This window comes from Amblyomma maculatum, chromosome 1 (genome assembly GCF_055883805.1).
Source record: "Amblyomma maculatum isolate TAMU_Amacu chromosome 1, ASM5588380v1, whole genome shotgun sequence".
Classification (NCBI taxonomy): Eukaryota; Metazoa; Arthropoda; class Arachnida; order Ixodida; family Ixodidae; genus Amblyomma; species Amblyomma maculatum.
Window position 1 is genome coordinate 221,146,858 of NC_139344.1, and position 16,532 is coordinate 221,163,389.

At 44.8% G+C, this 16,532-nt stretch overlaps 1 protein-coding gene across 3 annotated transcripts in view; it reads right to left on the bottom strand.

Annotated features, from left to right (window-relative positions):
* CTCF (transcriptional repressor CTCF) overlaps nt 1-16,532 on the bottom strand; it is a 63,598-nt gene that overhangs the window by 27,772 nt on the left and 19,294 nt on the right. For all 3 annotated transcript variants that reach the window (XM_084590335.1, XM_084590336.1, XM_084590337.1), the window contains exons 5-7: nt 15,595-16,521; nt 8,258-8,524; nt 4,215-4,415 (exon numbers count right to left, since the gene is read on the bottom strand). In XM_084590335.1, the coding sequence (XP_084446461.1) occupies nt 4,215-4,415; nt 8,258-8,524; nt 15,595-16,521 (1,395 nt within the window). The remainder of the gene's footprint in view (nt 1-4,214; nt 4,416-8,257; nt 8,525-15,594; nt 16,522-16,532) is intronic.

Here is a 16,532-nt window from a genome sequence, read left to right on the forward strand (position 1 = left end):
CGACATCCTTATTCTGTCCCTTGCCGAGTTGTTGCGGGCCCCCAGAAAAGGCCTCTGCCCGTTTTAGTTTTTTTTTTTCTTCTTTATGTCAGATACCGCCCATCTCATGACTAGCAAAGTGTATTCAAGCCAATAATACAATTTTATGGGTCCACCCTGCAAAGGTCCGATGCAAAATCATTGATTGGGAAATTCTAGCGTTACTTTAGGTTTTGAACTGTGACTGGATTGTTTTTATTTATTTATTGAATACCTGCATTGCCTTCATGGCATTGCAACAGGGGGAGCGCTTGTAGTTGCACTCATGTGCAAAAAGTGGAGAGACCTCGTGTTTTGAGAAAACTGCCCGCCAGCTTATATGACAGTGAAAGTTATTTCCGAGATATCCATAGGGTACTCTCCTAAATATACTTAGCATCTTGCCCAAGCAATTTTTTCTGGCACATACTTTTTTAGACCAGATTTTTTTACCCTCACGCGCAGACTGCTAGTGCGCTCCTACTCTTGACACCAGGCGACATCTGTCAGGCGCGCCCGGCCAGGGGACTGCGGCTCGCTCGTGCACCTCGCGTTGAATATGTGTTCGTGAGCGATCAATCTTCAATTCTGTCGTTAACATGCTCTACCACCTATGTATGCAGGTGTGTGCTGTGCCTCGCTGCTCACATTTGACCCTGTTCCAGAGACTACTACCGCATATTGAAGTGCACTGTTCTCTAGTTGACGCAATATATAAGGGTAGTCTACCATGCACGGTTACCAACTGTAAATCGCCTTTCATGCGCAGCGGTGGCGTTTATTTTTTTTTTTTCTTCTGGGACTGCGCTTCACATGTAATAAATGCGCACATTTTGCTTTTTACTGTTTTAATTTTGCGTATCAGAATGTAGAACTTTAGACCGGACTCCAGTGTGAGATGTAACCACATCGGTAAGCTTCACGCTGGAGGTTGCTTTGGCAAAATGTATGTTTTCGACCCCCAGTGGTCAGTCTTTGGCTTTTGTTGCTTGGGCAAGTCGGTAATCCATGAGTGCAGACAGCCCAAAAGAAGAAAATAATAATAAGAAGAATAATATAGTCCTTTTTTTTTGCGCTGTCTGCACTCCGACTATAAGCAGTCCAAATCGTTACATCCATATTTCGGAGAGAAGTTGGCGTGCAAAACAGTTGAGCGCAGTAGAGTTTTGCTGTTAGTATCTGCCTGAGACGCAACAAAAACGATTTCACTACATGCTCTGACCTGGCCCGAACGGTTGAAAAGCTCTTTCACACACACCGAAAGCATCGAAATAGAATATAGTCGTATTCAGCTGCTACTGTGTTAATATTTGTTCAGACTTAAAAAACAAAATAGAGAAACGGTAGTGTGCCCTCCAGTGGTGGCTCTGTGGTTAGGGCTCTTGACTGCTGAGCCCGAATACATGGGTTCGATTATGGAAGCTATGGCTGCTCTTCGATGAAGACGAAGCTGAAGGCACTTGTGTAGGGTGCGGTGTCAGCAAGTGTTGGAGATCCCCAGATATTCGTTCAACTTCCAGCGGCACTTCACTACTGCGTACCTCATGGCCGATGCCACTTTGGACGCTAAACTCCACATACCACATGAGAACTGAGTTGTCATGATCCAGCTAGCATTTCTTTGCTGCTGTTTCTTCATTTGGCATGTACAACAATGTATGTGCATGATTAAAAAAATGTATCATGCTTGACATGCAGGCACTACGGTTTGAAAGGCACTAGATGTTCCATGAAAAAAAAGAAACGATCCTAATGCGGCGGCGTTTATAAATAAAGTGCATCAAACCTTGCCTGCTGGTAGCATTATAGCGCGGCTGCGTGCTGAGCACCAACACAGTTAACGTCAACATCAAACTAAATCCCACTAATAACGAGTCGATTTTAACTCTACGACAATGCAAATAAACTTGCTCCAGCACAACCGTGCAGTGAAAATATTTTTGGCAATATTCTCTAGCACCTGAACGCTAGCTAAACGTGACTACCAAGCAGGCGTTGCCGTAGCTGTACCGCGGCCCGCAGTCCCCAAGGAAGCACCCACGTGGCGATGCGCCAATCGGAAGAAAATGGCCGCGCACGGGAGGGGCTAAAAAAATCTGGTCTATAAAAAAAAAAAAAAAAAAAGAAAGAAAAAAAAGGCAACATAGCGATTTGTGTGGTCTCTCTACTTTTGCTCATGTGTGAACAATGAACACGATACACACATAAAACAAAAGAGAAAGCATACATACAGACATTGCAAAATCAAGCATTCAGGGAGTGGTAAAATGCTTCGTTTGATGAGAGAGAAACAACTTCAAGCGACAGATCATTCCACTGACGAATTGTTCGCATAAAAAACGAATGCCAAAAATCCTTAGTTTTGAGCAAATACTCTTGAACCCTGCGGCTGTGGCCTTTTCTCTTTGACACATATATGGGCAGTTTTAAATACTCCCCTCTTTCTATACCAGTTTGGCAATGAAAATGCTATGAAAAAAAAAAAACGAGACGAACATGTGTTCGCTGATCCTCTAAATCAGGGCACCCGAGGAATCGTTTAGTTTTATCATGCTTATGCACCTGTCATAATTACCAATTAAAAACCAAGCTGCCTTATTTTGAAGTTTTCCAGGATACTGATACCTTCCTATGCATATGGGTCCCAGCAAACACAGGCATATTCAAGCGCTGATCACACAGCTTCTTTTTTAGGTCACATTTTTTTTAAATTTTCAAAACTTCTTGAATTTGCTCCTTATAAAGCCAAGAATAGATACTGCTTTATTTGCAATGCAATTGACATGTCTGGTCCACTATAAGTCTACTGTCAAATATAGCCCCCAGTAATTAATCTCTGTCGCTTTATCAAGAACAACATTGTTCACTATGTATAAAGTAGGTTGATGAGCCTTCTTACTTGCGAAAGTCCCCTGTATGCAATTTTTAACATTCAGCGCCGTTTCCCTATGTGGACGCCAAGCCGCTATCGTGTTCAAATTGGTCTGCTAGAATATAAAATCGCTATTGTTTTCGATAACCCTGTACATGATGCAGTCATCTGCAAACATGTGAAATGATGAACAAATACTGGATCTCACGTCATTGATATAGAGCAAAAAGAGTGGGCTTAACATGGAACACTGTGGTATGCCAGATGTAGCATGAATACAAGAGGTGCCATTCAGCGTGACACATTGTTTCCTTCGTGGCAACTAACGAGAATTCCAAGCAATAACGTCCTTATCCAAATTATAACACCGTAGTTTTAGCAGAAGAAGATCATGTGGAACAGTACCAAATGCCATATGAAAAGCCTAAGAACACAGAATCCATTACTAGTTGTTGGCCAATTAAAAGGGCAACATGATGAATAAACTGAGCAAACTGTGCAGCACAGGAACAGCCATGTCAAAAACCATGTTGGCTCGGGTGTAAAAGGTGCTTCATTATACGCAAATATATAGCACATGCTCAGTGATTTTACAGGGACTACTAGCTAACAGAACCTGCCTCTAGTTTAGGCATGCATACACTAGTAGTGCTAAGGCCTAAAAGAAAGCACATCAAAATAAAATGTGCCCTTATACTCAAACCAAACTTCAGTGGGTATGGCGCCTCGTTCTAAAGCTTCTGCTTTTTTGTTTGGCAATGGTTAGTACAGCAAATAACAACATTATAGACAGAGTTCCTACAAACTGCACATAAGTAAAGTGATACCTTCCAAGACAACCAAGCCTAGCACCGTGCTAGAATAACAAGGTGCTTAAACAAGTATCCCCTATGCACTGAGAAATGACAGCTGCAGTTTTAATAATAAGAACTACTGTTAACTGTATGTATCATGTTGCCACTAAGCTTCCCAATATTTTTTAATATAAGCTTCTTTATTATTATTATTTTTTTCTTGTGGGGTTCAACGTCTCAAAGCAACTCAGGCTACAGGAAACAGCATAGTGAAGGGCTCCGGAAATATCAACCACCTGGGGTTCTTTAACGTGAACTGATATCACACAGCACACAGGCGCTGTGCTTTTCGGCTTCATTGAAAAGCAGCTGCCTCGGCCAGGATTCGATCTCGCATCCTTGGGCACAGAAGCAGAGTGCCCTAACCACTCCACCACTACAACGCGGAATGTCTGGTAGTCCCCATGCCAGAAAGACGGCATAACTCAAAGAGCGCAGAATCCAGTAAGAACAGTTAGTGGAGAGCATACCTGCTGGCCTTCATTGACCATCCCATCCTCCATGCCCATGTCATCCATGTCTTCATCTTCATCATCCTCCATCAGGTAGTCGTCTTCTTCCCCATCTGGCTCTTCCCCAGGACCCTTGGGTTCACCGATGCGCATGGCTTCTGCCCGCTCAGCAGCTGTTGCCTCTGGGTCATGTATGGCTAAGTGCCGGATTAGATTGCCCTGCACAAGCATACAACCAGTGAGGTTCACACACTGACTCCACTTCAACACTGAACACACACTCAACAGCTGGCAGATGGTATGCAATGCTCCGAGGTGGGCATAAGTTATGATAAACATATCACACATTGAGTGCACAGAATGTTATAAATAGAACTGGTATTCTGAAGGTACTCCTGAACCTATCACAAAATCAGGTGTTCACAAAAGTCTAGCATAGCTAAAAATTCCGTTCTGCCACAAACCATTATGCAAGGGCGTAGATACAAGGCACTTCTGCCCATAACATGTAAAGATGACATACTATGCATGCCATTTTTGTTTTTCACACCACTACATACTCAAGAGAACAACCACAAGCTATTCTCCGCATTTACTCAGGCGAGCAGAGGCAGAATTTAATAACATATGGCCAGCCCCGACTTCAGCACTGGCACCCCTGGCGTGTTGTTTCCAGTTATATCATGCCAAGGCTCGAAGAACAATAAAAAATTAAAAAAAAATATAAAAAAGAGCACAGACTTGGCTCTTTTCCTTTTAAGCAGAGCTTCACAGTGGAAGAAGATGTCAGGTGACTGAACAATTTCATCCGTAACGAAAAGCAGTGCTCGTGGTTTGGTGATTTCCCATGATTAAAATTACAGCTTATGTATTGCAATGTCAAATGCTTTTAAAAGCTAATCCAAAACCACGCCACATAGATCACCAGTCAAAGTACCAAACTTTGTACTCGCCGTAATAGACGGGGAAAAAAAAAAAAAATTTAAATGGTTTTAGATGGTTCTAACTGGTTTTAGTTGGGTTTCAGCTGGTCCGAGCTAGTACTCATTAACTAGTTCCAGATTCCTACAAGCTGCAATTGAGCTTGGACTCAGTGGGTTCCAGTTGGTGATGAAGTGGAATTAACTGGCTCTAGCTAGCTTTCAGTTGGGAGTCAGCTCGTGCCATCTGGCAAACCAACTGGTCTCTGTCATTACTGCTGTGAGGTCAGTTGTGATTATTAATCTGAGAGTAAGCAGTGAAAGCTGTAATAAATGCAATAAATTATTAATCAGATATTCTGCCTGCTCATAGCTGCCAGCTACCTCAGCAATTCATCACTGCTGAAAATGGAGACGCAGATTCTCAGGCAAGTCAACACGGCAGGTCTGATAAAAAAAAAAAAAAAAAAAAAAAAAAAAAAAAAAAAAAAAAAACGTTCCTGCAAAAGGCTCAAAAACGCTTACAGAAACATAAATACCTTTCTTCACTTACTTAAATGTACCATGAAATAAGCAGACATGTTATACGAACAGACACCCCATTTAAAAGTCGAATTCTTGTGAAACAATATATTTTCCTCTGTGTAAACATAAAATGTTTCTGTAAAACATTAGGACGCTTAAGCTTCACCTTAAGAGTGGACGCAATAACGTGGCTTAAGTGTTTACCCTATTTTAGAGAAAAGTGCACGTACGTGAAGGAGCAACAGCAAGGGGAACTGGCAAATGGGAGCCATTAACGATGTCCTATAATACATTTAGGCACCCACCCTATTTTTCCTGACCTCCAACTACGGCGTGGCGGCTTATCAGCGGAAATGGCAGTGGCAATCTCTTTATTTCGCCCAAAAGCAGGAGACCAGTCTGATGGCTGGTTGCGATGGCTTATAGGAGATCAGCGGGGATTCCTTGGGGTGTCACAGCCTCTACCACATGTTGGTTAAGCTGGTGTTGGTCTGCTGGCTCAGAAGTACACAGGAGAGACTCCCACGTCTCTGAGGTGTTGTCTGTGTTGTAGTGTGGACTACTACACTATGTGTATGAGAGTGGCCGGAGTTGAGCAGTGTTTGCACATGTGAGCTATCTGTTGTGGCTCGGCTCAGCAGCTGAGATCCCGGGCAAGAGTGTGCGCCTGGGCGTTTCCATTGAGCTACTCTTGAGCTGGAGCCCAAAGGAGTAAGCGAGAGGTGGAAGAGGGGGGGGGGGGGGGGGGGGGGGGGGGGGGAGAGACAAAAAAAGTAAAATGTGTAACGCACGGAAAGAGATATGGCCAGCATCATAGTTCTGGATAGACTGTTGAGAGTCACTGGTGACTATTCTCGTATTAGGGTTGGCTAGCGCAAGCCCAATGGCAATCTCCTCTGCTACGGTGACGGTTTGTGCATTGCGAATGCTGTAGGCTGTGTACTAGCTGCGATGAGGGGCGAGAGCTACCGCCAACGCTGCTGACTTCGAGAGGCGGTAAGAGGCGTCCGTATACATGACATCCGGACGCCTGCTGAAGCATTTCTCGAATTGATGTGCACGGTCAGCCCATCTTCCAGCGCGGTGTTCCGGGTGCATCCGTTTAGGAATAGGCAGAACGACCTGTATCTAGTAAAATGTAAACCTATTCTGTAAACTGAAACCAGAAACGAAATACAAAAGTGCTTCTTTCTGTTTTAAAGGTGTACTAATTGTAAATACAGTCAAACCTCAATATAACGAAGTCCTACTTGCAGCCGAAAATTTCGTCAATTGCGAATTTCGTTACATCGAGGTTCCCTTGTTCTAGCTGCCCAAATAAGTCAACTGGTTAGTGGAACACTGCTAGTAGATGGGAACTTGTAAATTACGAATTCAGGGAATAAGCATAAAATTCTAGCAATAACAGCTCAAACACTGGTATCGGATGTTGTTTTGTACATCAGAAGAATAACGGGTGATAGCAAACGGACGCGAACACATTCGTGTGAGCAAAGAGCGAGCGCATTATCTACACCGGCGGGGCTATCTTTGCGCCGCGATCTTTTGTTCAGCCCTCAGGTACCCGTACCATATTTACCTAATGAACTTGCCTCCTATTTTCGCTGCCAATAAATTGGAAAAAAAAAAAAAGAGAAAAAACCGCTAGTTGTTAGCGCGTCCCTCTGTTGCGTACCACCACCGTCGCAGTCCAGTGTATCTCTGGGCAAGGCGCCAAGATTCCGCGCAGGGAAAACTTCACAGTGTCATGGTGTAGGCTAGCTCCAGTTGCAGTGTGACTGGGGAGGTGGAGGGAACACTTGGACACTTGGCAGACTGCCAGCAACTTTGACAGGAGTGGGCTAGTACGGTTGCATAGTGCCTTCCTTCCCTTCATCATGCAGCGATTGTGTTGGGCCGCTGCCATGAAATCATTGGAACGTGTGTAGCAGCAAATGCCTTTTGGCTTTTGAAGCAAACAATACTAAAAGCCCGCGTCAATCACAGCTGACCCCATGCTTTCTTTGATAACTGAAGGATACAAGGATAGACAACTTTCATTAAAAAAAAAAAAAAAAAAAAAAAGGAGTCTACTACTTTTTGCCTATTTAACACTCACTCCTCTCAAACTGATGTCAAATGCAAAATGCGGTGTGTCTCGGCTAAAGTTTTAGTTCTCATCCCATTGTCAAGGTCACTGCTGATACATGCATGCGATGAACAAGGACTTTGTTAAATTCAAAGTGAGACATAAAATTACTTCGTAAAATAGCGGAGAAAAAAAACACAAGGTTTTCAACAGGGCAGACACTGCAAAAAAAAAAAAAAAGTTTTACATCGCGAATTTTGTTACACTGAGATTCGTTATACCGAGGCTTGACTGTATACTGTTCTTTTTAATGTGGACAATTCGTATAAAGAAATTTTGTGCCACTTGAGTAATGATGCTATTTTCTACAGGCACCACCATCTTGAAAAAGACTTCACTCCCCTCATTATGACAACGTTAGTAATAAACTTTAAGTCAGCATATAACAAACATTATAATATTGCTGGTTAGGGGGCTAATTAAAAAGTTTATCGGAATAAGTCGAGCATCTATTTCAACATGAGAAACCTGCACATGCTGTACCTTACCTTGTGCCGAAACGCCTTGGAGCACTCGGGACATTCATGTGTCTTCTCCTTGGGTATGGGAGGCACGTAGTTAGGATCATGATAAAGATTTTTGTGCCTTTTCAGCAACTGCTTCTGGCGGAAGGCCTGGTCACATTCATCACAACGGAACGGCTTCTGGTCCGTATGGATCAGCATGTGTGACTCGAGATGGCGTTGTGAGATAGAAGCATACGGGCACAGGTCACACTTGAAGCACTTCTCTCCTTCATGGCTTTTTACATGCACCTGTATGCAAAACAAATCACCACTGCTACCACAACACACAACATATCACCTGCACATTTTCTCTCACTTCAATGAACCCTGCTACACTTTTAAGATTCACGATTACTGTCATTTCGTATTCAGTGTCATTTGGCCTGCAGTTGCGTTACTATATGACAAAAGAAGTTAACTAAAAAATGTTAGCACTGTGTTCAAAGTGTTTGGAACATTAAAGGGACACTGAGGCAGTTTTCAAATGTGCTAATACTCAAGATTTTTGAAGTAGATGTTGATAACATCAGTGAGGCTATTTTTTCAATTATACATAAAACATCAACGCAATTGCCAACTGAAAACGTTTAATTCAAATCTTTTGCGCCCCGCGCGACTGCTACAGAGGAGGAAAGCAGAGAGGGAAAGCTCGCTTTTGCATCCGTTGTGATGTCACTTTGAGGAGCCGGAGGCCTTCAAAGCCACCCGAGGGAGCTTTTGGCGCGCGCTGGTGCTTGCCTTGCGCACGTTGTGGACATACAAAACATGTCAACTTAATCTTGTGCGCCCGATACAACACTGCTCTGCATGTGTTTGGATGCATGAGCAGCTGTGGCCGCGACGATGTTGTCTTCCATCATTTCTCACAATGTCAAAAGCTCACGGTGCAATGGGACGCTGCTGAGAAGAAAGATTAATTCAAGCCAGCCAAGGGAAACATGCTACTCTATAAACATTTTCATTACTGTGACTACGTGCAGTTTATTCGTAATGCAAATTCTGTAGGGTTTTTCAAAAAGGCATGGCTCAACCATGACGAAATTTCTTTATTTCCTCGCATTAAAGAGTCATGTGAATTACAATTCCAAAGAATCGCGTTTGTTAAGGGGGGGAGGCCACCTTTGAACACCAACTTTTTTATTTCTTGAGATATCTGAATGAATTTAAGCAGCCACACTGGGCAAAAAAGTGAAACGGCCCTGGAAGGTTGAGAGAACGCTAACCTTTTCGTTTGTCAAGATATCTCAATGAAATTTTTAGGACAGGCTCATAGCATGAACATTTGAGCAACTATTAAGTTTCATAAAGCTGTGCACGCTAGTTCTCAAGTTAGAGGAGTATATCATATGGGTCACATGGGTTCAGGCCTGTAGAATTTATGGAATGTATTGGCACTGTGAAATTCATTGTGGTAATTTCTGGATAGGTATCGCGGGGCAAGACAGTTTTTTTTTTAATTTCCTTATTTTCTAAGTTCCGCTGTAACAATGCTAGGACGCTGCAGTCGGCGGCAGCGCGCCTTGCCATGAGGACGGCCTTCGCTGACGGCGTACACTGAAAGCCGCATCTAGAGGCATCGTGAGCGACCACGCAACGTTTAACCCATTGCATGAAACTGTTCGGAGGGCACGACGAGAGATCATAAATACGGAGAAAGGCGAACAGAACGCATGAACAAAGATAGCCAACAATGAGAGCAAAGAGCCGGAGCAGTTCATGTCGAGCTCATCGCTACAGGATCGACTCACGACCACCAGTGCCACTGGGTACATTCGATTATCAGTCCCGGACTGTCGGGGACTGCTTGCTGACAGCTGTCCGCCGTTCAATTTTCCTCGGGCAGCTCAAAATCCCCTCCCACCAGTAAAGCTTTCGGGCCGCCAGCCATTTTGAGTTAGACTCCAGGCGCTTTCTGAGCACTTTTCTTGTTCCTGCATACAATATTGTGCACTAAATAATGACACAAGCTCCAGCTTTGCATCTCGCTTTCTTGTACAGACTTTCTGCACAGACGGAAGCGTCCAGAGCCCCGCACACAGATTGTTTTTTCGCGCTGTCAAGTTCTTCAGCTATTTCGCAATCTTTTCAGCGCGCAGGTCTAAAAGCGCCGCAAGCGAACCGCTGTGTACTGAAGAAGCTAACACTTATTGTAAACGGCTTTTGAAACGCTTTCATCTGCTTTCGAATGCAATGCATGGCGTCACTGCGAAAGAACTGAATCGTGGTGACATGACTGGTGGCACCGTCTGCTGAAAGCAAACATTGGAAGGAGCTTGCAAAGTCATGTGACCACATGCTGCTTCCTGTCAGAGTAGAAGTCGAGACCTGTCGGCAAGTAGTCAAGAGACTGGAAAATCGAATGTACCCACTAACAGGTCGGAGGCTGGCCCTCCAAGGTCTGGCACATCATTTGTGAGGAAGGACCCGATAGGCCATGAGGGGGGCCCTGCCCCCCACCTGCATTTTTTATGGCCAATGAAGTTAACAGGCTTACTCGATTCGACTGAACTAGTTAAAGTGCAGCACCTTCGTAATCATTTTTCCAGTGCAGCGCGTGAACCCTGCAACTTGCTATTTCTTTTGCAAGGGTGCAGGCCTAGTTCAGCGTGAGCTCACTGAATCTCTAAACTGGCCGGTTGCCGAGTGCAGCGACAGCGGTGCTAGTGTCGCGCTGCACCTAACTAGCTGCACGCTCTCGGCACCTTCTTGGATCCTGCCAGAACTAGTGCACAAAGTGAGTACATTCGATTTTCCAGTCTCGGACTACTTGCTGACAGGTCTCGGCTTCTGCTCTGACAGGAAGCAGCGTGATGGTCACATGATCTTGCGAGCTCCCTCCGTTTGCTCTTACCGCTCTTAACAGACGATGATCAGTCACCATGACTCAGTTCTTTCGTAGTGATCATGAGCGCACATTATTTTTTGGCGTACGTGTAATACTAAAGATAGATAACAGAGGCACGAATCAATCGGTGCTCTTTGCGAACGGAGTGTAACATGCCTGAATGGAAGCATTTTGCAAACCTCAGTTTGGCAGGGTTTTCTTGCCGTTGCTGCTCACTTTTTCCAAAAGCCTCGCTCACTGCACTCGAAAGCAGAAGAAATTGTTTGCAAAAGCTTTTGTAACAAACGTTAGCTGCTTGAGCACAAAGCAGTTCGCTTGCGACGCTTTCAGAGACTGCACGCTGAAAAGATCGCGAAACAGGTGAACTTCTGGGCTGCACGAAAAAGCAATGCGTGCTTGGGACTCTGGATTCTTCCGTGTGTAGTGAAATTCAAGACTAAAAGCGAAGACGCAACATTCAAACCTCTTACAGATGTTTAGAGAGATTGTGTCATTGTTTAGTGCACAATATCGCATGTAGGAACACGAAAAGTACTCACGAGCTCGGGGTCTAGCTCAAAATGGCCGCCGGCCCAGGAGCTTTACTAGTGGGCGGAGCTTCTGGGCCGCCCGAGGAAAATCCAACGCCGCACAGCTGTCAGCAAGTAGTTCTGGACAGTCGGGACTGATAGTCGAATGTACCCAGTGCAGCAAAATCGAGTAAACCTTACACCAGCACGCAGGGAGGTAGCCGGTGGAGACCAACGCGTCAGCGGGCGCAGCAGCCAATTGCAGTCATCCCTCACGTTTTGCCCAATCGCAGCATTAAATTCGAGCGCGGGAAACTCGAAAGCCGCTGCTAGGCTCCCAATCGAAAGCAAGCCATGCCTCGCCTACCTCGACTGCGCCGCCTTCGCCACCACTGAGGGTGGCAAAAGACGGCGCAAGAATTAACAAATAAAATAAGGCCAAGATGGCAGCGCTCGGTTCGATGGGAGAAGAATGGCGCGCGCATGAAGTTTGGGAATTTTTGGTGCTTGCGTGCTGCTCTGCAGTGTTATTTAATTAATTTCCAGTATTTCTACGACGAGCTGGGCATTGATAATTACAGAAAGGGTAGTTTATAAGATATACTACCGGAATATATAATCTTCCAAAAGTCGACTGTTTCGAGATTTTTCTGTTTTCAAAGGTCGCGTCAACCCTTAAAGGGGGAAAAGGAAGGTAAGGACTTGTACGTCTGATTGTAATTCCATTACTTTCTAACGATTCAGATCTCATCTGTATGTGAACCGTAGCATTACGCTTCGATTGCGATCTGATCACGGAGTGCAAACTCGGGATGAGACGGGCAGACAACATCGGTGCGTGGTTCTACTTGCATTTCTTGTTTTCTTGCACAAAGGTACGCGCAACGGCTATTGTGCTAAATATTGCACAACTCTCCAGCTGCACGCGCTGAAGATCATTTGCGAACAAAGAGGTTGCATCGCAGCTAGGCTGTGACAACTTTGCGAGACCCTATCCCACATGGCACGTGCCTGACATGCTCGTGGAACACCTACGGGAGCGTTATTAAAAGATCATACCATACTCAGCTGAGGCGTACCGCTCAGCTGAGTATGGGCGCATCCAAATATGTAGTGCACTGAGCGAGGTTTGGTACGATGCGTCCAAGCAATGTTACTTGGGCCTCGTGATTTTGCACCCATTGCTGCCTCGTCATTTTACATAGTCCTGTCTTGTTTAGGAATGCAAATTAAATTAGAAATGAAACCGACGAGGCTCTTGTAAGAAAACACATTTCAGAACATGATTTTCTCATAAAGGTATGGGTGCAGTGGAGCTGCAGCTTGGCTCATACAACAGCCGCCAATTCACTAAACTTATATTGTGAGCATACGATAAAAGGGAAAGGTTCTACTAAGTCTGCTAAATGTCCCATGACTCAAGCAGTATTCGGCGTGGGTTTGACTTCAACTGGAACAATAGCTCCGTCAATGGCTTGCATGCATCGTACTGCTTGACAACTGCGCTTTGCTTACTGTTCATTTGTCAGGTGGCAGCTTTGTACTGCTTCCCCCTTTACATAAGTACCTTCCCCAAGGTACAACACCTGGCACTCAAAGCAGGATCTGATACACCATGCCTTGGGCCCTTTTGCACAACCATGATTTTTCGGGCGGGACGCCTGAGACGGAGGTAGTCAACTAGTGCACTGTTCGCTGTCCTTCCTTCCCAGGAATATGCGCATCGAGGTTTCACTGAGGGGCCATGTAGTTTCTGCTAATAATGACACACTACTTTTCGAAATGCCTTACTCTATACCATAGCAAGTTTTCATGCAAAACTTTCGCTCCCCATAACGAAATTGCTGCATGGTTTGTGGGCGCATCTGGTACGGATACATGCGGTGAGAAACCCGATGGTCATTCGAGTGGAACTGATGTGCCATAATGACTTTCACACAGGTGCAGAGAGCTGCAATCAGCACGCAGTGCAACGATGGAGCCAAATCGGCAGCTTCCCCGGTCCTCAAAACGTCATGTGAAGTCTTGGCCAATCACAGGCGGCCTCGACTCGCGGTAAGCCCCGTTACGCAGGTTGCCTATTCCTGCTGAAAAAAAAAAAAAGGGCTATTTCTGCTCTTTTCTGCCTAATTCCAACCTGATATTGCAGTTCGCAGCATGAAAAAACTGTTGGTTTCTGTTGAAAGCCCGATTTTTCCAAAAAGTGCTGCAGTGTCCCTTTAAGTTGTTAGCACACAGCACGGCTTTATTCGTGTTAAGAGAATATTTTTAAAGCTATCTATCCAGCACAGGTGAAAAAAATTACCGAAGGCAAGCATGAATGTACCCAGTGCAAACAATGAAGCAGGCATAGGGAAGCTAGACAGTGCAGACATAGGGATGAGCATTCAGAAAGCAAAACATGCTGCTTAAAAGGTGTGGCTAGAGACATTGCGAGTGAGCAGAATATGAGCAGGTGCAGCTGCTGTGTCTGAGTGGTTAGTTCAATATCGACGATTCTTTAGCAAAGTAGAGCGTTAGGCTGGTCGGTATATGTTGACAAAGACTTAGTACACTAAGTCTCTTGGTCACAACACTGGTGAGACTGTCTGCTACACAACAGATACTGAGAGTTGTGGCTCTTCAAGATGACCGCCAATTCCCGATAGCTGCAATTAAAAGGTTCACTACAAAATGTTGAAAAAAAAAAAAAAAAAAAATACTTTGTCTCGAAAATGCCCCTTTATGAGAGCCCCATTCCGCTACAAGTCAAAGGTGAAACATGAGTATACGGTCTAAAATGAAAGGTGAACTCATTCAATATTCATGAATTCAATGACAATGACATTGCCTTGTAACAGTGCTATTAAAGGCGAACGCCAGTGATTCTTCCAGTGTGCCACAGGCACATGTCAGAACACAGCTGTTAGTTACAAAATGCCAGGCATAGTACAAAAAGTAAAAAGCCAAAAAGAACATGCAACAGAAACTACTGCAGAAGAACAGATAACAAAATAGTGCAACAATACCGGGTATTTCAGCAAACACTTTAAGAAATCTAAAGATTAACATACTGTCAGCCAAGGCAGATATAATTTAGCATAAAGCTTTTCTAGTTATGCAACCAATTCCAACTTTTCCTCGATTTTTCCATCCTGCACAGCTGTAATGCAAGGAAATCGCCCTAGATGGCCCTTGAACTGCATCCTTGTGCCCTGGTGGTGCTGCGCAGGAAAGCCAAACTAACTGGCTCTCACTTTTTTTGTGCCCTCTGAAGTCACTATAAGCACCTTCAAAACAGAGCTAGAACTTTGGGAAAGATCTCATTTCTGATGAGACCTTTTCCAGAGAAAGCCATCCTTCACTGGTTAAATTGCACTGCTGTTGCGCATGTCTGATGAAATTTCATATTACAAATTTCGGATATATAAAACTTATTTTACAACTGTGTTCACTAACAGGTTTTACCGTAGTTAGAAAAGTTTCACAGTAAATTACCCCTACCATGGCTGAGAGTTTGTACACTTTTTTTTTTTCTATTTCGAGCACACTATTTCTAGGAACTTTAAAAAGTTTTCGCTGCAGTACCCGGTTTAGAAAGCAAGAGAATACAAAGTGCCAAAGCTCAAAGCAGTGAACAGTGATGAATGGTAAACTACAAGGGATCCCTCTGTAGTTGAGGAAACATAAGAAAAACATGACTAGTGTAGATCAAGACAGAAGGTATGAGAAAGGCTGGCCTTGCATCATGCTTCCTTCTCCACAAAGCTGAGCTTGCTGTCATGCTACATGCATACTTGAAACAGAAGTCAACAAAATGAAATTGATTACAAATAGGAAGTGCAGCTAAGACAAGCATAAAGCAGTAGCCATTGCACATTACATCCAACAGCGTTGTACATTTTCAAATAGCAGGATAGTGGGAGCACACTTTTCTCTAAAGAACTCCGCTTTCTACAAGAGAAGCCATTCAAGGCAAGGAGTACCTTGTATGTGTAGCGGTCGGGAAAGGATTTCCCACACCGCTTGCACTTGAGAGGCTTGTCACTGGTATGCAGTTTTTGAACGTGGATTCGGAGATCTGTCTTGCGGCCACAAGTAGTTGGGCACAGCTCGCATTGGAAGATGGGCTTGTTACCCGAGTGAATGAGCTTGTGCGCTTTCAAACTGTTTGACTGGGTGAAACGAGCATGGCACACATCGCACTCGTACGGCTTCTCCCCCGTATGGATCCGCAGATGCCGCTTGAGCTTGTAGGTGTCAGGCGAGGCATACGTACAGTGCGGACACTGGTATGGCCGTTCACCAGTGTGACAGCGCATGTGCCGTTTCAGTTTGCTCAGCTCCACTGAAGCGTAGTCACACTCTGTGCACCGATGTGGCTTTTCGTGGGTGTGCCGGTAGCGCACATGGCGCACTAACTCTCCAGAAGTAGTGAATGCCGCATCACATTCTTTACACTGGTGTGGGCGAGTGCCCGTGTGCGTGTTGACATGGTTTTGCAGTGATGCCAAGGTCTTGAAGCCACGCTCACACACTGAGCACTTGTGAGGCCGCTCTTCGGAATGGCTCTTCATATGACGAGAAAGTAAGTATCGTTTTGGACTTGTGTAGTTGCAATAATTGCACATGTGTGCCTGCGTCACGGTCTGGCTCTTTTTGGGCGCAATTTTGATGGTGCGCATCTTGGCAACAGGCTCTGGTGTGGAGGCCTCCTCAGGTACAACCTCAGCACCAGCCTTGTCGCCACCCTCGTGGAAGTCGTACACTGACATGTCCATGTCAGCTTTGACGATGTCCTCTTTGCTCTCATCCGGCTGGGATACAATAAGCACATAGCTCACCTCCCCAGGGTTTGTGTCTGATGGCACAATAGTAACAGTTTGGTAGGAGTTGCCTGTGTTCAGGATCACCTGTGCCAAAA